Source organism: Ictidomys tridecemlineatus, chromosome 3 (genome assembly GCF_052094955.1).
Source record: "Ictidomys tridecemlineatus isolate mIctTri1 chromosome 3, mIctTri1.hap1, whole genome shotgun sequence".
In the NCBI taxonomy this organism is placed as follows: Eukaryota; Metazoa; Chordata; class Mammalia; order Rodentia; family Sciuridae; genus Ictidomys; species Ictidomys tridecemlineatus.
In genome coordinates, this window is record NC_135479.1 from 56,499,758 (window position 1) to 56,523,798 (window position 24,041).

Below are 24,041 nucleotides of genomic sequence, written 5' to 3' on the forward strand. Positions count from 1 at the left end.
ATAAATAGGAAATGGAGAATCATGATGAAAGCAGTTGCCGTGTGCATGCTGTAGTCATCAAAGACGACCAAAAAATAAATATGAAATCCTATTACGTGGTGTTCCCAAGAGGCTTGTCCAGGACACAGTGATTGAGCAAGGTTGGAAGTAAAGATCAGCGACTGAATACACATCCGATTTTATTTCCTTCCAGTAAACTATATTAAAGAGTTCTATATTTTTTTTTTCCTTAAAAGATATAAAACTACTGGGTGCAGTGCCTCACACCTGTAATCCAAGCTACTTGGGCGATGGAGGCAGGAGGGATTGCAAGTTTAAGACCAGCCTGGGCAATTTAGCAAGACCCTGACTACAAATAAAAGGGGCTAGGGTTGTGGCTCAGTGGTAGAGCACCCTGGGTTCAATCTGCATGCAATACCACGCAGAGAACACACATGCAAAAGCGCCCTAGCCACATACCAAGCATGGTGGTGCACACCTGTAATTCCAGCAGCTTGGGAGGTTGAGGCAGGAGGATTGTAAGTTCAAAGCCAGCCTCAGCCATTTATCAAGGCCCTGTCTCTAAATAAAAAATAAAATATTTTTATTTATTTTTATTTCATTTTATAGGATTTTATTTTTATTTTTGTTGAGGATGTGGCTCAGTCGTTAAGTGTTCCTGGGTTTCATCACTAGTACCTCACACACAGTGCATGTGCAAATGATCTAACTACAGTAGTAAGGAAAACAAGAGAAAATCTATCAGCAACATAATTCTGTGAGCTGTGAAGATCACCAACAGTGAGGAAGTGCTAGGGATGTAGCTCAGTTGCAGAGTGGTGCCTGGCCTGCAGGTACCACTCCCTTTTCATTCCTAGGAAGGAATGTCTGGTTCAGAAAACTGACCCCCAAGCCTAAAGTAGTATGAAGAGATCTGCCATAACATACACCAGAAAATGCTGACGGTGCTTAGGAATTGGTGGTACTGGGGACATTTGTCTTTGAGGGTGGAGTGGGTGAGTTAGGATAATGAATGCATGGAGGGGGGCTTTTTAAGTGCCATATGACCGCTGAAACCCTGCCCTCTGCACACCTCCTGGAAATGTCCCTTCCCCCAGACAGTAATGTCTACAGGTTTACTATTTCTTGGGGGTGAAAGGAAACATCACTGGATCTTGCTCTCGATAGATGCCGAGAGACTCCTCCATGCTCCCTCCCCTCTTACCAGGCCCCAGGCTTTATCCTCCAGGCAAGAAATTAGAGAGGCATTCTCTAGGAATCTGAGCAGCCCCAAAAGAAGGATCTGAAGCTTTCAGGACAGTGATGGAGGCAGTGCCCCAGTTAATGGCCGACCAAATCATCCTTCAGGCAAGCTCACAGCCCACAAGTTTTCCTCCCTTACGCTGAATGCGTTCTATGTTCGTCTCCACCTGGAATCTAAGCAGCCATCGGAGATTCCCAGATGTGTGAGGAAAGTCTTGAACCTGAATCCTGGAGACCAAAACAGTTCAGGGCGGGGGAGATGCCATTTGGATGAAATAGAGATTGTCTGGGGAAGGAGAAGGTTTCAAGGCTACTATCATGATTTCAAGGGGTAAAAGAAGATGGTCTATCCATGGATTAAAATCAGGATATTAGTACAAGAAGTTTATAGGGAAGAAACTTACAGAGATCAAAAACAAGCTCATAGAAATGAGGAAAAAGATGAGAGCAGATGTGAAACTCTCAGTAGAAGGTTTGACGATCAATTGGAGGAAATCACCCAGAAAATCAAGCAAGAAAACAAAGACACAGCAAATAGAAAAAGTTGGAAAATTAGAGGACTAATCCAGGAAGACTTTGCCTTGAATAACAGGAGTTCTTAGAAAAGTCAAGAATGAAATGATATTAAAAGTTACTATTGTAGGGGCTGGGGATATAGCTCTGTTGGTAGAGTGCTTGTCTCACATGCACAAGGCCCTGGGTTCAATCCCCAATCCTACAAAACAAACAAAAAACAAACAAAAAATTATTATTATAAAAATAATTCCAAAGCATTTTCCAGACTTAAAGTTCCTGGATTTCTATATTGAAAAGGCCCGTTGAATTCCCAATATAATGGGAAAAAATTAAACCTACGCTGAGACTCACAATTATGAATACAGGTGTTAGATTTTATTCCTGCTAGGAAAAAAAAAATGTCGTATTTCAACAAGCCAGAATTGTGAATACTTCCTGATTCACAATGAATCTAGAAGATTATTAAGAAGTGCCTTCAGAATTCTGAAGGAAACACTGCTCAGCCTCAAATGCAATATCCTGCCCTAGTATCAATCTGTGTTAGGGCAGAGGACGATACTGTGATACATGGGCTCTGAAGACTTGGCTTCCCGCACACTCTTTGTTCTCAGGGAGCGAAGGCATCGTGAAGATGTAACCAAGAAAGACATAAGATAACAGGACATCCAGCACAGGACACAGGGACAGAGAACCCTAGGAAATGCTGAAGGAAGATGTCAGGATGATAACTGTACCCGAGGGATAGGGAGAGAAGCCAAGAGAACTTGGTCAGGCCGTACAGTCCAGGAGACAGGAATTCAAGAAGACAGAATTCCCTCACGTCAGAGGTGGTTCACTATCTTAAGAGACAAATTAGGAAAGTGTCAGGGATGTTAGGCTTAACATGTACACAGAACATGAAACAAGCAAACTGAAACAAGGAATCATTCACTTCAGGGAGAGCAGATAAATGGGCAGGAAGGACCAGTAATCATAGTATGGTACTCAGCTCAACCCACCCCCCCACCCGCCCCCAAACAGGCTGAGTAGACCTATGTGAAATGCTTGGGAACAAGTTTTTCTGATTTGGGATTTTATCAGGAATTTGGAATATTTGCATAGGTTTATTTACAAAAACCAGTTAAAACATCTCTCATCTGAAAACTCTAAATCTACAATGTTCCAAAGTCCAAAACTTTGAAAACTGCAGGTTTTTAAATTAGGAATCATACCCTGTAATATAGTCAAAATATAAATACTGAATATGTACTGATATAAATATTAATGGAGGGAGGGTAAATGTAATCAAAGATAAAGTCTTATTTTTCATAGTTGATGATCAGTAGCTTTAGGACAGGGCTTTAGCTTAAGGTTTTAAAAAATTAAGAAGTAAGCTGGGTTTGGGGGTGCAAGCCTATCATTCCCAGTGGCTCTGGAGGCTGGGGCAGGAGGATCAGAAGGTCAAAGCCAGCCTCAGTAATTTAGCCAGGCCCTATGCAAGACCCTGTCTCAAAAAAAAAAAAAAAAAATTAAAAGGGTTAGGGATGTGACTCAGTGGTTAAGCATCTCTGGTTCAATCCCTGGTACTTAAAAACAAAATCAATAAGTAATATTAGACATATAGGGGTAAGGACCAGAAAATCAGATAAAAGACATCATTAAAAAGTTACAAAGATAAAACCACAATCTTGGAGTTGACATTTGCAACGAGGATGAAAAGGTGTTAGAATCTAATCTACATTCACCAACTTACGTGCAAGTGTCTAAAGAATTTCTAGCCAGGAACGATGGCACTCGCCTGTAATCCTAGTGGCTGAGGCTAAGGCAGGAGGATCATGAGTTCAAAGCCACTTAAAACTTGCAAGGCCCTAAGCAACTCATCGAGACCCTGTCTCTAAAAATAAATAAATTAAAAAAAATGCCAACATAAAAAAAATTTTAAAAAAACAAACAAGAAAGCTAGGGATGTCTCAGTGATTAAGGCCCCTGGGTTCAATCACAGTGCCAAAAAAAATTTTTTCTTTTTTTTTTTTGGAAAATCTTTTCCCCCCTGACTTTTCCATGGGATAATTAACTGCCCATCTTGTACTAATTAAATCTTCATGGCTTAGGAGCAAGGGAGTTTTGGTATGTGTTTGAAGATGTTGGTGTGTTAGTGGGTCAATTGGGTCAATCTTAACGAGTTTCTCCAGGATTCCCAGGGGACGGATTAAAAACATCTGGTTCTTTTTAGGTCTGTGGATTGGACGTACACGGATCTATTTTATCCACATTTCTGTTATGTTTTCCCAAAATGTCCCCTTTTGTTCCAGGCACAAAGGGAGTCCTCAGCACTGTTTGGAGGAACTGATAATTTCAGAAATGAAGACAGTTGGATCAGGGAGTCACTGGCTGCCTGTGGGAATCAACTGGCTTATTGACATAGACTTGGGCAAAGTTGACCCCCGCAGGGAGGTGACGGGAGCATAACTCGGGCAACATTGTTGTCTTCAAGGATGTTCAGTCTTGTTCCCCCCCCCCCCCTTTGTTACAGGAAGATGCTGAAACTCTGTGGAGAGACAGAGGACAAGCTGGCTCAGGAGCTGATACATTTTGAATTGCAAGTGGAGAGAGATGTGATTGAGCCCCTGTTTCTGCTGGCTGAGGTGAGAGGCAGGAATGAGGCCAAGGCTGCGTGACCCTGGGAGGGCCCAGGGGGAGCTGCTGAGCTCACCCCTCCTGCAGCCTGATTGCTATTTCCATCCCGTTCCTCATTCCACCACCTTCTGTCTTTCATAAGGAATCGTCACCACCTGGTCCCATGGTCAGGGTTCCCAGATACGGCAGCCCTTGCCACACTTCACCACGGCTCCCCCTCATATGCAGCCTCCTGTGTTGCCATTCTGATGGGTAAAGATGTAAACATGGCTGCTTCACTTCCTTTCCTGCTCCTAGTCCTGTCTGCCACCCTCCGCCCCCTTCACCTCTAGTGACCCGAATGGCCGGCTGTCCTCAGAGGGAGTCTGGGACCTGCTGGGCCTCTTGTGGGTGATGTTTACATGATCTTTTCTCTTTAGACTTTAAAGTACACTCCATTAAACTATTTAACTATCAAGCTAGCTTCATGTCTGTGCGGCAGATTTGCTGACTTCTACCAAGTGCAATTTTACCAAGAAAGACCAGAGATGGTTGGGGAGTTTGAATTGCCTAGGACCCTGGGCTCCTCCCAGTTGTCTTTAATCGGCCATATGAGACCTAAGCACTGCACTACCTGTGCACAGTTGGGTATCCCCAGCTTTACGTGGCTCTTGAGTATTTTAAACATGGTTAGTGCAACACAGTGCAACTCAGTTTTTAACTTTATTTAATTTTTGTTAATTTAGATTGAGTGTCACAGAGTTGCCTGTGACTGGAGGCCACGGTGCTGGGCAGCATTGCCCTCAACCGTGTTTGGCTTCCTCTCTGGATCACCCCTAGGATATCCACATCCACATCTCCGATTACCTAGAGGTAATCGGAGAGGAAAGTCCTAGTTGTAATACTTTGACATAGGTTGACATAGACCAGCACCAGCATTCTGGGTTCCATCCTGTGGCCAGGCATCCCCTAGCTTAGAACATTCATGAGAGACCCTGTGCTCCTCATAAGGCAGGATAGGACAGAGCTTTCTGGCCAAAACCCGAAGCAACCCCAGGAGCAAGGATGACCCCGGAAACAAAGCCGATTCTCCTGCATGACCTGTAGGAAGACACGCCTTGCTCCCCAGCCTTGCTCTGGACCCGTCCTCAGGCACTCCAACTCCCCCTTGGTGCAGGAAGTTGGTGCTCTCAGCACCCCACCTCATCCCTGCTCCATAGAGTGAATGGAACACTTCAGGGAACGCTAGGTTTTCCTCACATTTTCCTCATATATATATATGAAAAAGAAAATAGCCTGAGATGATTTTAGTTCAATTTACGGCCAATTTTCTTTTTTAATTCTCACATCCTGCCCTACTTTTGCTGGGCCTGGAACCAAAATCCTGCACTGGAATGTTCAGGGAAGTCATTTTTAGAAAGAAAAATATAAAAAGAGCATCCACATACAACCAAGTTGGAAGTACTCATCACAGAGGAAAACCAGGATGGCAGTGTTTATTCATTTATTTACTTTGGAAAAAAAATCTTTCTTTATTTCTATAAATATACAAATATGCCTACTTTATTCATGCAAATGTAAAATGTCTCTGTTCTTGCTGTTCCTCATGGCGTCTCAGATCTCCTGAGGCCAATGCTCCTTCGATTCCCACTGTTTGTTTTTGGAGTTAGGTAGGAGTGTCAGACGAGACTTTTCAGCTCCCTTCTCCTGAGGCCGGTGCTCTTTCCATTCCCACTGTTTATTTTGAGTTAGGTCTGAGTGTCAGCTGTGACTGCTCAGCTCCCTTCATTTCTGTCCTGTTTTTGCCCTGGTGGAAGTAGCAAGATGTGGTGAAGCCTCTCTTTTCTGGCTGCAGTGTGGCCAGGCCTAGGAGAGCAGGGGAGCCCAGAACTTCTGAGATGGTCAGAGTTGAAAAGGGGCCCGGCAGGTGTCCAGAGAAGAGACATCAGTGTATAATTCAGGATGAAGAATCAGGAATGTCATCTAATATTGGCCAGAGGAGACTGCGGTAATCAGGTTTCCATGATTGTGACAAGATACTTGAGAATATTAATTTAAAAAGAAGAAAGGTTTATTTTGGCTTATTTTTTATTTTTTTAGAGCTTTTATTTCATGATCAGTTGGCTCTTGTTTTGGGGTCTGTGAAGGGGCAGCACATTATGGCCGGAGTGTATACTAGAGCAAAGCTTTTCACTTGGGGGAGGCTTGGAAGCAAAATCAGAGATAGGAAGGGGTCGGCATTCCCAATACTCCCTCCCTGCAGTAACCTAACTTCTTCCAACTAGATCCTGTCCCCCCAAATTGCCCCAGGCCTTTTGCATGTGGACTTTTGGGGAACATTTAAGATCCAAACTGCAATAGGCACAAAATTTCATTCATGGAAGGTGAGTAAATTTATGTAGTTCTAACGAACAGCATAATGTGACTCTAAGTAATAACACTGTATTATGTATCTGAAATTTGCTAAGAAGGTAGATCTTAAGTGTTCTTATGGTGTGCATGCACACACACAGTGTTGCAGAGGAATAACATGGTAACTATGCAGGGTGATGGATATGTTCATTAGCTTGATGATAGTAATCATTTCACGATGTGTACATATCAAAACATCAGGCTGTACACCTAAAATACCGACAGTTTCTGCTTCTTCACAATTATTCACAATTAAGCAGAGGAGGCAAGAAGGCATTCCATCTGAAAATGAGGATCAAGACACTACTAGAAAACTTGCTGTGTGCCTGCCAATAGTTCTTAAAGAATTGTCATAAAGAATAGTTCTAAAAGAATTTTTCATGAGCTTCAGTTCATGTGTCTCGTCTTCTGCAACCGCAGGTGGAAATCCCAAATATTCAGAAGCAGAGGAAGCATTTAGCAAAGTTGGTGCTGGACATGGATTCCTCACGAACCAGGTAGAATTTTTTGGCTTTTCTTTTCTGCATGTCTGGGAGTAGTGACCACGTTTCGAATGGTGGCTGGTTTGTGTGGGTGAGCATGATCCATCCACTAGGGTTTTTTTTTTTTTTTTTTAATATCTGGTGCAAACTAGGCACTGGAGAAGTAGACACACTGGGTCCCTGCTCTTGTGGAGGCCGCAATTGGATTTGGAAAAAAATATCGGGCACGTGAACAAACAGGGCAATCTCAGGCAGTCATAAGCCATAATGTACAAAGTAATTCTAAGGGGAATGGTGCAGACAGAAGTATCAACATGAGGTGGGGTACAATGAGGCTTTTATTGAGAACATGTCAGTTGGTCTGAAACTTCAATGGTGAGGAGGAGGCAGCCATGCAGAGATCTGGTGCAGATTGTCTATAGCAGAGGAAACACCCAAGTGCATCCTGAGGTAAGGGTAAATATGGCATATTACAGGTGCAGAAAGAAGACCAGCATGGCTGGGGTGGAGGGAACAAGGGGGGATGTGGTAGAAGAGAGGATGCAAAATGTAGGATGGATGATACATCATCGCTCTAGTATGGGAAGCGTTCCTAGTTCTGGGGATTACTGCCCTTCTGAACTTGGTGGTATAGGTAGATATCCCTTCTGTAGTCATCCTGTAAACCCGAGGCCCTTCTGAGAGAACTTCACATCTTACAGGACTGTTCTAACCTGCTTCTCAGAGTCCACCAGAAAATCCCTGTAGCCTGGGAGTGCCAGAGGCCCCGAGATAGCACTGACTGGCTGTCATCTGTGGAGTTGTACTGTTTGCCCTTTGGTTTTACGGGGACGGAAGTGGGGGCAGGTACCACTAGCACGCACAAGTGAATTAGTGAAAGTTCCTGCGTATTCACCTGGAAGGAAGTGTTTACTTCTACCTTAGGTCTTGTAAATCTTCATTATGTCCACATCTCATTTTATTTTTCTCAAAATGAAGAAACAAAAATAGAATGTGCTTGGGTGAGGGGATATGGGATAAAGTCCAGCCATAGGACTCTGAAGGTCAGGTCCTGAGATCCCGATCAGCTACTTTCTAGATCTGTGACATTGATAAAGTCACTTAATCTCCCAGAATATCCATTCCCTCACCTGTAGCATTCATGGGCAGACCTGAGGAGGTTGTTTTGAGTATCAAATGAAGCGAAGGAAGTCACATCACTTCCCGAGTACTTTACGAAAGGAAGCCTGAACTAGCACTACTTGGTGCCCGGGACTTCTGCATCTGGAACAGTGAAAGGCACAGGGCAGTTTCCCAAGGCCAGAAATAAAACAGGTAAAACCAGCAGAGCAACAAGAGTTCCCTTAATGAGTGTGATTTCCCAGACCTCAATCCACCTGAAGGATTTTTGCCATCGGTGCCTGTAAATCTTTCAAAAGTAGTTGATTAATTTTCAAAATAAATCTATTTTTAACAGGAGTCTGATAGCACTGCCATGCATTGGGAAGCGGTGCCGTCGGTCCCCAAAGAATGATGGCAGTGTACCCACAACTTTAGTAGGAAGAATTATCTTTCTGCTCTTTAAGCTTCAAAGCTTGGACTCTTCTTGGGCCATGTTCAGTCTCCCTGTTTCTTCTCTGAAAGAAAAGCCCAACTCTTGAGTCTCTTTATGGAAAGGATGGGCTGAGGAGTTTGCCGAACCTTGAAATGCATGGTTCATGTTGCTTTTCCCAACAGTTTTTTCCCAAGTTCCCCTTGATATTTTGTTACTATCATAACTATGTTATAATGTATATTAATATATATTGCCAATAAAATTCCCTAGAGAGAGGGTAAGGGGGGCATGCTTTTGAAGTACCAGGGTATTGACTAAAGGACAAAATTTAGTGGGGGTGGGGGAGGGATAGGGAATAAAAGATAATGGGAAATACTTTATTTTAATCTACATATACAAAATATAATTCAGATGTTTTTTTAAAAACAAATCCAAATTTGCAAAGCCATAAAAATCAACTTATCATTTATAGTTACCTTATATGTGTCTATGTGATATATATATGTGTGTGTGTATGCAGAAACACATACACACACATACATAAACGCCAATTGGTTGCTTTTTCTTTACATAGTGGGAGTCAGAAGGTGGTTGTAACTCGATTCCATAATCTCCATGGAGTATTCACATTTTTATTATCTTAAATAAAAATTAAGTTATACCATCTCTTATTTGCCAGAAAACCCCACAATACTTTAAAGTGGCTAAGGTAGAGAGGCGTTAATGAGCCACGCCATCTGTGTAGGGCAGACCTTTATGGAAAGTGTCACTCGGGGATTCTCACCGATGCTTTTCTGCCCAGTTATTTCAGCTTAAATTTTAAAATCACTTCCCGTAGAATACCTCCTCTCTCATTTGCCCTTAATGCTTATCTTGGAATCAGGAATCTTTCCTAGGACACGTGTCTATCCCTGGAGCTTCAGGCCAGCTTGAGATCCCAAAGACTTTTTTTAAAAGTGATTTTCCCATGGTTACATTCTTTAAGTGACAGGGAATCCTTTATTTTGCTATTAACAAAGACACTTTTGCTTTGCCTTTTTTTAGTGTCCCTTCTATCATAGAGCTCTGTGCTCTTATGTTGTCCCTGTTGATAACAAAAGGGAAAAGAAAAAAAATCAGGCCGAGAAAACCCCTAGCGATTAGACTCTTTGACTCTCAAGATGAGGGGGCCATTCCACGTTTTGTCCCTGCGTTGGAGGCTGCAGACTGGTGGTCTGAGAACCAGAGACGGTGCACACAGAGATGTGTGTTGTTTGGTCTACAGCGTTGGCCTGCATGGGGTTTAAAAGACATCATTTTTATGTCTTGTCACATTTCCTAAGGGGAATTCACATGAAAATTTCCAAATGCTCTCATTATTTGAAACACCTTGGCAGCCCATGACCCACGATTCTACCTGGGCCCTCCCAGCCTGGACAAGAGATTGGGCAGCAGCCCAGGCAACACCCCCCCTCTCCCGCCCTCCTGAACTGGCCAGAGTGAAGCCAGGCTTGGCTGCCATTTGTCATCCTGATCACGCTATTGTTCTTCTTCCAGCCTAGAAATAGCTCTGTTACAAGGAGAAAAGGAAAGAGGCCCCTGGTCGAGTTTTCAAGATAGTGGCCTACTTGGCTCCTTTGGCCTACTTGCTGGCCCCAGTTCACAGACTTTCCAGAGAGGCCCTCGCTACTGAGCCCTGCTTTACCTACTCCTTTCTACTGTCACTAGAACCTTCTTTCCGGGTCTGCGTCTGGTAATTCCCTGATGATGACCTAGGAAACAGAACTCTTTACATGCCCTCCTAACATTTTCGAGTGACTTCCTAGGAAGACCAGTATTCTCCCCACAAAGATACATTTTTAAGTAAATATAAATTGTCACTGTGACCAAAATACCTGACAAGAAAAACTTAGAGGAGGGGAGATTTATTTTGACTCACAGTTTCATGGGTTCAACCCACAGTCGGCTGGCTGCAGGGCAGACACAGAAAAGCCGTTGAGCTCATGGTAGCAGGGAAGTGGGGTGCGGTAGAGCACCCCCAGTGACCTGCTTCCTCCAATTAGGTGCCCCCCCATTCAGCTGTCGATGGATAAATTCACTGACAGGTCAGAGCCCCAGGATCCAATCACTGCCTAACGGCCTCACCTTTGAACCTTGCTGTGTTGGGGACCATGCTTTCAATTCATGAGCTTTTGGGGACATTCCAGTTCCAAACCATAACACGAGGTATCTAATTGTGAATGTGTAGTTGTTTTGTGTTTCCTGTTGGGGATTTTTGCTTTCAGATATGTTTTTTCATCTTATTGGCATATCTTCTCACTTAGTACCCATTATTGGCTTCAGCCAAAGTAGGTGAATTTCCAAACTCAGGTTCTCATGGGGAATGTAAATGAATAGCAGAGACTGTGCTTTAAGGCAGTGAGTTGTTTTGAAATATATATTATATTATATATATGTAAATTTATATATATGTGTATATATATATGTATATGTCTAGATATATATTACTGTGGTCAGCTGATTAAGTTTCAAACATTTCAGATCAAAAGTCAGTGAGGTGATGGATGTTTATTAACTTGATCTGATCATTCCACATTGTATGCTGAGCTTAATGGCTCAGCATATCACAGTGTCCCATAAATGTATGAAATTCTGATTTGTCAGTAAAAATAACATTGATTTTTCAAAAGTCAGCCAAAGCGATTGTCATTTGGCCTTAATATTTGGAATCCGATAGGAAAACGGCGTCTGACTGGGGGGCTGCTTGTCCTTTGTGGAGGGTAGTCGCTCCTCAGCTTTGGGCAACAGTTGGGATGTGGAAATGTGAGCCCCCTTCTCATGATGGAGGATTTGGTTCCTTTTCATTCCTTCTCCTTTCTGGTGAGAGTGCTCAGCATTCATTCCCACAACATCCAGAGGGCTCTGCCTGTCTCACTTCTCTCCCCTTTTTCTCCTCTTTCCCATCAGGTGGCAGCAGACTTCCAAGTCTTCAGGTCTGTCCAGCAGCTTACAGCCTGCGGGTGCCAAAGCCGATGCCCTCAGGGAAGAGATGGAGGAGGCTGCCAACAGAGTGGAGATTTGCAGGGTACCTGCCCTCCTTACTCCTCTGACCTGGGGCAGACTGGGGAACCCTCAGGGATTTCCTTTTCTGTTCACTGGAGTTCTCTTAAAACTTATCAGTGAATCTCTAGTTGGACTAAATGTCCCCAAACTTGCCTGCCAGCTAGCATCTCCCAGGAGTCCAGGAAGAACCCAGAATCGGGACTCTGATGGTGACCTAGACAGAGAGGCAGCACTGGATTCTCGTTGGTGACCCTACGTGGTAGGCAAAGAGAAAATGACCTTTGTTTCTGTGGGAAACTTTTATAAGACATCTGAGTCTCAAAAAAATAAATTGGAAGCCACACAGGACAATTGAGAATTTAGACTGCCTTGCCTCACCATGACACACAATTGTTCCTGTTCTGTCATGTTTCCTAAATCACCATATTACCCATCCTGTGCGTCCTGGGAGATGAGGACCTCTGGAGTCGAAATGCTAGCCATGGAGATAGTGACAGAGAAAAACTTCCTACTTTCAGGGGACAGTGGGTCACACTAAGAATTGTGACTGTGCTCCTGGAGTGAGGCCCTACATTGTGCCGAATCACGATTCCCATCTCCTTTCCCAACACACATCTTGGAGGACTGAATTAGCAGTACACCATTCATGGTTCTTGTGTGTGTGTGTGTGTGTGTGTGTGTGTGTGTGTGTGTACATCTGGTTACATGCATATGTGTCAGTTTGGGTTTCCAAGGAAACCCAAACTGTATTTAGATCCCAAAATATCATGTTTCTATAACTCTTCTGGGCTCCTGTTATCTTCGTCACACATAGTTTTAAAGAAAGTAACCACTTTGCATGCAGGAACCCCTGTTCTTTACAACTCTCTCTAGTCTTCTTTGCTTCCGCTTGGCTTATTCTTTTCTAGCCACTCTGTGCAGGTGGCTTTGACTTTGCATTCAGACGACATTCGGAATCGGATAGACTTTCTCTTTGGCATTAGAAACATTGAAAGATTTTTAAAGAATTCATCATCTCCCAGCCTAACGTTCTGTGGAACTAAGCAAATTGAGGCCAGCACGTCAGATGTAGGATGCATTGTGAGTAAAGCAGATTTGTTATGTGAACTCCTGGGTAAATGGCACATATCTAGCTGGTGTGCTATTCCTGAAGTATAATTCTTCTCCCTTTTTGATTTCCCTTTTACTCTGTGTTATTTAACTGTTTACCATAAATAGATGTTCTTCAGTTAAGAACATTAAAATATATATATATATATATATATTTTTTTCCCTATACATGGAATATACAAGTGGAGAGGCTGAATGAGAATGTCCAAATACACCAGAATAAAAATGAGTTACCTTGGGGCTGGGGATGTGGCTCAAGTGGTAGTTCGCTCGCCTAGCATGCGCGAGGCACTGGGTTCGATTCTCAGCACCACATAAAAATAAAACAAAGATATTGTGTCCACCTAAAACTAGAAAATAAATATTTTAAAAAATGAGATACTTTGATATATTTTTGTGTAGCTTCTTACATTTCCTGTTGTGCCAAAAATATTCTTCTTCAGAGATTATCAAGTAATATATATTTACTATGAGCAATGAAATAATACAAAAATATGTTATGAAAACATCAATGATCCTCTCCCTTCCTGCTCATCAACCCATTTCCAAAGAAGGTGACTAATATCTCTTCCCACCAATATTTTTTAAAACTTCCTGTGATAATATATTCTATTATATGCTGAGTGATCATAAAATTTATAAGAATAAAGGAAGCCAGTATTAAGAACCTGTTTATATAGCCCTCCACACCTTTTTGGACAATCATACTAGCACTTATAAATATATAATAATATCCTAATTTTGCTGTTTTTAATAATATAGTCATGCTGTTTATATTGTATTAACCTACCATTTAGTTTTCTAAATTAACACCGTATTTAGGACATCTTGCCAAGTTAGTGGCTATCTACCTAATGTAACCTTTTTGATAAAGTGCATCATATTCCATGCAAAGGAGTACAAACACATACATAGATACACATGTGTATATAGATACACATGCATACACACACATACATATATACACATGCACCATGACTTATTTCATATTGAGGGAAATTCAAACTGGTGTTGTTTCTGGCTTTTTTAATATTGGGGTTTATTTTGACATAATAATGCAAGCATGGACTCTTTAAAATATATATATATTTAGTTGTAAATAGACACAATACGTTTATTTTGTTTATTTTTATGTGGTGCTGAGAATCGAACCCAGTGCCCCACACATGCTAGGCAAGCATTCTACCACTGAGCCACAACCACAGCCCTGTTTTGTTTTGTTTTTATCCTTCATCAAAATGATATGGTAAACATCCCTATGTATATATCATTATATCCTGGTAAATTTTTTTCTATAGAGTACATATATTCCACTAAATAATATTTTTACATCAAAGTCTATGCACATTTTTTTTCAATTTTAGTGGAGATTGGCATTCTACTTCTCTGAAAAGGAAATTATAATTCACATTTTTACCATCAATTTTTAAAAATTACACACTTCCCCTCATTGAAACCAGTAATGTACAACTTTGGCCAGTTTGGTGGTATGTGTATGTGTGTGGGGAGCTATCTATATGTTATTAAAATATGCATTGAAAATTAAAATGGAAGTTATGAACATGATTTACCTTTTAGGTAGAAGATACATAATGGTCCAGGTAGGAACCATGACATATGCAAATGATGGGTGTATCTTATGTGTTTATTGAACAGTTTACATATATTTATTGACATTAGCAGTTGGGCTAATAACTTTTTTTAATTATTTGTGAACAAAGGTCATTAAACTTTTTTTTTTTTTTTGTGTGTGTGTGTGTGTGTGTTTTATAGGGTTTTTTCCCCATGTGCCATTTGCCTTTTGACTTTGTTTATTTTGGCATCTGCCATTAAAAACTTAATCACATAAGTTTATTTCTTTTGGGAAAAGTTTCTGCCTCTCCCTTTATGTATCTTCCACCTGAAGAATAAACCACATCCATACTGTCATTTTAATTTTTAATGCATTTTATACATTTTAAGACTCCAGGCATTTATTTTTATGCATAGTTTAAAATATAGGTGTTTTTTGTTTGGTTTGTTTGTTTTCCTTTTTTCTTTCAGATGGATAGTCAATTATGCCAGGAGTATTTATTAAACAAGCACCTTTCCCAGAAGTGAAGTTCTCTACTCTCCAGTTCCTCAGATTCATTAGTGAACTCTGTGTCCTGTTAATTAATCTCTGTGTCTATTCCTGGGACAATGGTGCCTAATTCTGTTTTCATGACTTCACAGCAGATACAGTCTGGAGTAAGGCAGCGTCACTATTTCTCATAGTTACCTGGGCAAGTCTGTGACATAGACCAGATACCTTGAGAGCACTCACTGTGGGTTTTGCTGAACTTCTCTTCTGATTCATTTCTGCTTCGTTAATCGCCAGCGGTATTAAGTGTCCACTTTGGACTACCTCCCTCTATTTCTGAGTTCATTGAGTGGGACTTCCCTGATCTTTTCATAGTTGTGTATTTTGTTATCAGGTGAGACAAACTTTTGGGGTCTCCTCCTTTGTACAAACTAGAAAAATTAGAACATGTGGACTAAAAATGACGAGTAGGAATCCAGGATTTCCCTTTGTTTTAGAGAGAGGATCTCACAGAGAGGAACCCAGATAGGACTCTCCAAATCTTTGGGGCCCAGAGAATCTTAGCCCACCAGGAAGAGAAGTCTGGGGTGGGGGAGGGGTTCCAGAAGACGCCACCTACTGGGACTTCAGTTGGATGGCAGGTGCAGGGTCCTGCCTGGGTTCTCTGAGACATTCAGCCAGTCCCTATCTTGCTTCCATCTTCAAGAAGAGACAAACCCCAGGCCTCTCTACTGGTGCCCACCTTCTCTTTTCTTCCCATGACTACTTATAAAAGAACCCTGAACTAGGGCATCTTGAGAGGGTTAAGACATTGGTAATTTTTCACCAAGAGGGGAGGAAGTGGAGAAGGTCCTGTAGTCACCTTTGCTCCTCCATCGTGAGGGTGATGATGATGGTTTAGTGACGCCTTCAGACTGGGGATCAACTTATTTGTAATGTGCTCTGTCCTCCCCTTTAGGTTAATGATCTGGCTGTGCCTGGCCTCCTCAGTGTCACTACCACCTGGGCTCAGGAAGCTCCCAGTGGTGTTTCAGGAAAGTACACCTTAGTGGAAACTCTGCCACCATGTAACTTCCTTTGATCTCCTGGGAGAGGTTCTCCTGGAAGAGAAGAATCTCTGTATCATGAACAGTGTCCCCTAAGGCATCAGCCTCTCCCCATCGGGCCCCATAGTCTACAGGGTCCCCAAATTTACATCAGACAGGATTTAGGTTCTGAGAACATTCTGTGTAGGAATAAGGGTCAGGAAAGTGGTGCTCACTATTTTAAGGTGTCTTTAAAAAAAAAAAAAGTTCTGAATGAATGATTCTTCTGTCTTAGAAAAGATAATAAAAATGTAGTCATCCCTCAGCAACTTTGGCAGATTGATTCTAGTATCCTGCTAACACCAACATTTGTGGATGTTAAAATCCCTTATATAAAACCTTGTAGTATTATATGACCTGTATTCCTCCTTCTGAGTACTTTAAATAGTGTCCAGATTATGAAACCTAATTTAATGCAAAGACTGTGTACATAGTTGTTATGCTGTATTGTTTATGGGATGGTGATGAGAGGGAAAAAAAAAAAACTATATGTTCAGTTCAGCTGTAATTTTTTTTACGATATTTTTGATCCATGGTTGGTTGATTCTGTGGATGTAGAACCTATGGATATTGAAGATCAGTTGCACCCAAGAATTCAAACACTATGGAAAAATATTTACTGATGGTCATAATAAATTTCAGACAGCACATCTTGGTGCTCCAAATAAAACTCAAGAGAAGATGGATATTAGGCACCACTAGATGAAAATGGAAAGGGAACTGAATGAGGCTGGGAATTATTTTTTAAAATATAGAAAAATAATGCAGGCATGAAATTGCTCTTAGTCAAGAAGAGATTGGCCATTGCAGAAAGCTGAACCGCTGGTGTAGAGGAAAACTTGGGAATTTCTTCTATATCTTAAAGAAAGAGCCAATGAGGAATAAAAATAATGGGGAAAATGAAGATATCAAATGTACAGGTAATGTACAGATAGCAGTAGCTTCTGAAAAACAGAACAAATCAGAGCACAACAGAAAGATAAAATAAGCTTGCCTCAAAGGTCTCTTTCAAATATGTGGATCCGAGAAATCAGTGGTTTTGCCCTTATCTGTACTTGTGAAATTTTGTCAGCAGTATAATTTTAATATGTTTTGTTTTCAGAGCACTTCAGATTTCACAGAAAAATTATGTAGACTCTAAAGAGAGTTTTGTCATTTCCAGAATGTCATGTGGTTGGAATCAGGCCTTGTGTACCGTACATCTTCCTATTGGCTTCTCTCACTTAGTAATATGCATTTTAAGTTTCCTCCAAATCTTTTCACAGTTTAAAAGCTCATTTCTTTGTCACACGGAATAATATGCTCCATTTTCTGGATGTGCCACAGTTTTTTTAATCCATTCATCTATTGAAGGGCAATTTTGTAGGCTGCCAAGTTTTGGCAATTTTGTAGCTGCCAAGTTTTGGCAATTATGAACAAAGGTCCTGTACACACAAATGCACAAGGTTTTGTGTGGACATGTTTTCAGTTCAATTGTGTAAATACCAAGGAGCACCACTGCTGAATCCCGCAGTGATAATATGTTTAGATTTGTAATAAACTGCCAACTGTCTTCCAAAGTGGCTCTACTACTTTGCATTCCTACCAGCAATGAATGAGCATTCCTGTTGCTCCACGTCTGTTCTGACATTTGGCATTTTCAGTGTTTGGGATTTCAGCCCTTCTAGTAGGTGCATGGTAGTGTTCTTTTTTTTTTTTAACTTGCAATTTCTTAATGATATAAGAAATTTCATGTGCTTACTTGCCATCTTCATATATTCTTCGATGAAGTGTTTATTAAGATCTTTTGCCCCGTTTTTAATTCATAAGTTTTAAAACCTTTTAAAGAAATGAATTCATTTAAGCAAGACCCCTGATTGGGAAGGAAAAAAAAATCTATGTATTTTTTTCCAATTATTTATCTGAATTTAATGACAGATTGCCCTACCTGTAATAACAGAATGCAAAATAGTTACATGGTTGTCCTTGGTTTTGTAATGATAAGTGGAAAGCGTCAATGTTCTGTTGCTGAAAATATAAAATATATGCAAGGATTTTTATGTTGTTTTGTTAAAATAGTGGGGGCCACAGAATTTACTGGAATATAAATTTAAGAACTGAGTATGACTTTAATGGAGAAAGTAGGTTTTTTGTTTTTTTTTTGTTTTTTTTTTTAACAGGACCAGTACTTTTCCTCATCCCATCTCCATTTGCTGTTAATCAAAACACTGTTGGCATTTAATTTAAATAATGAAATATGGCTATGCATATACAACACCCACATTTATATAATAGAGGAGAAGATGAATGAACAGAGGAATTCATATGAAATAGGATGTGGTAGAACAAATTGCAGTTATCTAATTGAGATAGTATTCTTGATTTGTAAGAGTAGCTTTCTGAAGGAAAGTATCAGATTCCCTTTTCAATAGACACCTCCTGTCAGCACTGGAACACATCAACTGAATCTTCGTCCTCCATTTTCAACTACACAGGCATCTATTTCATAGGTTGGTTGTCCGTCCAATTGCAATGTGATGATGTCTTACTAACAAACCCAGTCATTCTCAAGACTTTCATTAGTCACCCTTCCTCCCCCAGTACTGAGGCTCAAACTCAGGGCTCCAGTACAGAGAAATTATCCCTGTACCTCTAGGCAGGTGCTCCACCACTGAGCTACATCCCCAGCCTCTGCCTCTTAATTTTAAACCTTATCATCACAGAACCATCCTTCCCTGTCATCTTTCCATTAAGATGATCAGTGCTCCTGGTCTTGACTCTTTCCTTGGGCTTTTCATGAACCATGGTGAGTGTCAAGCATACTGTCAGCACCAGGAGTGGTAGAATAAACCCCCGTTTTTAATGGGGTTGTTATTTAGAACTATTTGAAAACACCCCAGTCTTCCTTCTGACTGATTTCTAGTTTTAATTCCATTGTGTTGAGAGCAGACTTTGTATGCTTTTTATTCTTTTAACTTTGTTAAGATATGTTTGATGGCCCAGAATGTGGTCTATCTTGATAGATGTTGCAGATGAGTTTAAGAGTGTGTATTCTGCCATTGTTGGATGACCTGGCCTGTCGATGGCCTGTTGATGTCAATGATGTCAAGTTCATTGATGGTGCTTTTGAAGTCACCTGTGTTCCTACTGATCGTCTACCTTGTCTACCTGCTGGATCGGACCATTCCTCGCAGAGACTTTAAAGTCTTCATTGTGAAGTGGACTTGTCTTTTTCTCTCTGTAGTTCTATCAGTTATTGCCTCTTATTTTGGTGCTCTGCATATACATAAAGGATTATTGTGTCTTTCTGGAGTAGAGACCTCCCTGTAATGTAATGCCCATCTTTATTCCTGATAATTTGCCTTCCTCTGAAGTCTTCCCTATCCAAAATATTAATGTAGCTCCCACTTTATTTTGATTAGTGTTGGTAACACTAATCCAGTCCTTTACTTTTAATCCATATGTACTATATATTAAAGTGAGTTTCTTGTAGACAACATATAGTTGAGTCTTGTTTTATGATCCCGCTTTGACAATCTGTCTTTTCATTGGCAAATTAGGACAACTTAATTGGATTAATATCCACTATGTTTGGTACTTATTTTCTATTTGTTGCCCCTGCGCTTGCTCTTGTTTGTCTTCGACAATTTTTCTTTTGTGATTTTCATTGAACATTTTGTCTGACTTTGTTTTTTCTTGATATGTTTTTTAAACATATCCATTCTACACTTTTTTAAAAAAATTGTTGTTTCTCTGGATTTACAATATTCCCTTACAACTAATTCCAGTCCATTTTTAAATCACAATACTGTTTCATAATTAGTGGGGAGTAACTTTTAGGAACAAAGTATTCCTAAATCTGAATACATTATTGCTACTATTATTTCTTGCAAAATTTTAGCTGTTATGCCAATTAAGAATAAGAAAAAAAGTCTTTATTTTTACCTTCAACTGTTCCTTCTGCACTGTTCTTCCATATCATTTTCTTCTTTCTAAAAAAGTTATGTTTAATGTATTTTGGGTTTTGTTTTTGTTTTTTTTGTTTTTTTTTGTTGTTGTTGTTTTGGTACTGGGGATTGAACTAAGGAATACTCAACCACTGAGCCACATCCCCAGCCCTATTTTGTATTTTATTTAGAGACAGGTCTCACTGAGTTGCTTAGCGCCTAGCTGTTGCTGAGACTGGCTTTGAACTCGAGATCCTCCTGCCTCAGCCTCACAAGCTTCTGGGATCACAGGCATAAGCCACCTCACCCGGCTAACATTATTTTAAATGAAGCAGTTTATTTAGCATTAAACATTCAGGCAAGAATGCAGATATTATCCATAATTGTTTGAATATTAATGATAAATGTGATAAAAATAATTCTGATTATCAATGATAAGTAAATCTTAATCACAATGATTTTATTTTTCCCACTTATCTTCCCTTTATCTATTTATAAAATTAACTCTTTTATGGAGTAGTATACTGTTGTACTTCTCATTTATTTGTATAATGTGATGCCATCTGTTTTAATCAGTTTCATAAACATTTTTGGTATTTTGTGATATAGAAGATGGCAATTGATAAACAGTAGATGGTGTATGATTTTTATAGGTTCCTTTTATGCAGTAGAAATAAGGAATTTTTTGGTTAATTTAGTGTGTGTGTGTGTGTGTGTGTGTGTGTGTGTATGTGTATTTTACTTCTATTTTTTAATTGTTTTAGTTGTTCATTTTAGATTTACATGACAGTAGAATGTGTTTTGACATACCATACATACATGGAATATATAACTTATTATAATTAGGATCTCATTCCTGTGGTTGAACATGATGTGAAATTACACTGGTCATATATTCATATATGATCATAAGAAAATTATGTCTGATTCATTCTACTGTCTTTCCTATTCCCACCCCTCTCCCTTTCCTCCATTCTCCCTTGTCTAATCCAATGAACTTCTATTCTTCCCCCTGCCCCCATTATTGTGTGTTAGCATCTACATATGACAGAGAACATTCAGCCTTTGTTTTGGGGGGGACTGGCTTATTTCACTTAGCATGATATTCTCCAGTTCCATTAATTTACTGACACATGCCATAATTTCATTCTTCTTTATAGCTGAGTAATAGTCCAGTGTGTATATATATATACACCACAGTTTCTTTATCCATTTATCTGTTGAAGAAATAGGAAAAGCACTTAGTTTGGTTCCATAGCTTAGCTATTTTGAATAGAGCTGCTGTAAACATTGATGTGTCTGTGTCACTGTAGTACACTGATTTTAAGTTCTTTTGGTATATACACCAAGGAGTGGTATAAGTAGGTTAAATGGTAGGTCCTTTCCAACTTTTGCTGAGGAATCTCCACACTGCTTTCCATAGTGGTTATGCCAATTTGCAGTCCAAATAGCAATGTATGAGTGTACCTTTTACCCATATCCTCACCAACATTTATTGTTACTTGGTGTTCTTGATAATTGCCATTCTGACTAAAGTGAGATGGAATCTCCGTGTAGTTTTAGTTTGTATTTCTCTAGTTGCTAGAGATGTTGAACATTTTTTCATGTATGTGTTGACCATTCCTATTTCTTCTGTGAAATGCCTGTTCAGTTCCTTTGCCCACTTATTGATTGGATTTTTTTTTTTTTGTTGTTGTTGTTTTTGGTGTTGAGTTTTTTGAGTTCTTTGTATATCATGGAGATTATTGCTCTGAGATGCAGGTGGCAAAGATTTTCTCCCACTCTGTAGGCTGTCTTTTCGCGTTCTTGATTATTTCCTTTACTGTGAAGAAGCATTTTAGTTTGATATCATCTTATTTATTGATTATTGATTTTACTTCTTGTGCTTTAGGGGTCTGCTTGAAGATGTTGGTTCCTAAGGCAATATGATGGAGAGTTAGGGCTATCTTTTCTTCTGGTAGGTTCAGGTGCTCTGGTCTAATTCCTAGGTCCTTGATCCACTTTGAGTTGTTTGTGCAGGGTGAAAGATAGGGTTTAATTTAATTTTATTGTATATGGATTTCCAGTTTTCCAGCATCATTTATTGAAGAAGCTGTCTTTTCTCCAGTGTGTGATTATGGTGTCTTTGTCTAGTATGAGATAACTGTATTCATGTGGGTTTGTCTCTGTGCCTTCAATTGTGTACCATTGGTCTTCATGTCTGTTTTGGTGCCAATATCATGCTGTTTTTGTTTCTATAGCTTGTAGTATAATTTAAGGTCTGATATTATGAGGGCTCCTGCTTTACTTTTCTGGCTTAGGTTTGTTTTGGCTGTTCTGGGTCTCTTTATTTTTTCCAAATTTATTTCATGATTGCTTTTCCTATTTCTATGAAGAATGTCATTGGAATTTTAATAGGAATTGCATTAAATCTGTATAGAACTTTTGGTAGTGTGAACATTTTCACAATATTAATTCTGCCTATCCAAGAACATGGGTGATCTTTACATTTTCTAAGGTCTTCTTCAATTTCTGTCTTTAGTGTTCTGTAGTTTTCATTGTAGAGGGTTTTCACCTTTTTTGTTAGATTGATTCCCAAGTATTTTATTTTTTTTATTTGTTGAGGCTATTGTGAATGGGATTAGTTTTTCTAATTTTTCTTTCAGCTAATTCATTTCATTGTTGTTGTATATGAACACAATTGATTTATGGGTGTTTATTGTATATCTTGCTATTTAGCTTAATTCACTTATGAGTTCTAGAAGCTTTCTGGTGTTGTTTTATTTTGGGGGGGGTCTTTTAAATATAGAATCATGTTCTCAGCAGATAGGGATGATTTGAGCTCCACTTTTCTTATTCCCTTTAATTTTCTTCTCTTGTCTAATTGCTCTGGATAGAGTTCCAAGGACTATGTTGAATAAAAGTGGCGAAAGAGGGCATTCCTGTCATGTTACAGTTTTTAGAGGAAATGGATTCAGTTTTTTTCCATGTAGAATGATGTTGACCTTGGTTTTAGCATATAGCTTCTTTAGTGTTAAGGTATTTTCCTACTGTCCCTAGTTTTTCTAGTTTTTTTGAGCAGAAATTGATACTCTATTTTGTTAAATGCTTTTTCTGCGTCTATTGAGATAATTATGTGATTCTTGTCTTTAAAATCTATTGATGTGATGAATTATGTTTATTGATTTCCATATGTTGAACCAACCCTGCGTCCCTGAGATGAGCCCCACTTGATCATGGTGCCCTATCTTTTTAATATGTTTTTGTCTATGATTTGCTAGTATTTTATTAAGAATTTTTGCATCTATGTTTTCAGGGATATTGGTCTGAAGTTTTCTTTCCTTGATGTGTTTTTGTCCGGTTTTGATATCAGGGTGATACGAGCTTCGTAGAATAACTCTAGAAGTGTTCCCTCCTTTTCTATTTCATGGAACAACTGGAGGAGGATTGGTGTTAGTTCTTCTTTGAAGGTCTGGTAGAACTTGGCTGAGAATCCATCTGGTCCTGGGCTTTTCTTGGTTGGTAGGCTTTTGATGGTATCTTCAATTTTATTGCTTGCAATTGATCTGTTTAAATTTACTGTGTCCTCCTCATTCAATTTGGGTAGATCCTATGTCTCTAGAAATTTTTCAATGTCTTCAAGATTTTCTATTTTATGGGAGTATAAATTTTCAAAATAGTTTCTGATTATCTTTAATATTTCAGTAGTGTCCATGTTGATGTTTCCTTTTTTTTTCATGAACTTTAGTAATTTGAGTTTTCTCTTTCTCTTTATTAATATGGCTAAGGGTTTATCAATTTTATATTTTTAAAGAACCAACATTTTGTTTTGTCAGTTTTTGAATTGTTTCTTTTGTTTCAATTTCATTGATTTCAGCTCTGATTTTAATGTATTTTTTTTACTTCTACTGCTTTTGGTGTTGATTTGTTCTTTTTTTTTCCCCCTAGGGTATTGAGATGTAATGTTAGGTTATTTATTTGGCAATTTTCTGTTCTTTTCATGAATGAGCTCAATGCAATGAACTTTCCTCTTAAAACTGCTTTTATGTCCCAGAG

General features: G+C 39.6%; 1 protein-coding gene across 8 annotated transcripts in view; it reads left to right on the top strand.

The window, feature by feature from the left end:
• The window catches only part of Arhgap44 (Rho GTPase activating protein 44), a 168,015-nt gene that overhangs the window by 99,682 nt on the left and 44,292 nt on the right, over positions 1–24,041 (top strand). For all 8 annotated transcript variants that reach the window (XM_005332889.4, XM_021731410.3, XM_005332890.5 and 5 more), the window contains exons 5-7: positions 4,271–4,382; positions 7,186–7,262; positions 11,728–11,845. In XM_005332889.4, coding sequence (XP_005332946.1) covers positions 4,271–4,382; positions 7,186–7,262; positions 11,728–11,845 — 307 coding nt within the window. The remainder of the gene's footprint in view (positions 1–4,270; positions 4,383–7,185; positions 7,263–11,727; positions 11,846–24,041) is intronic.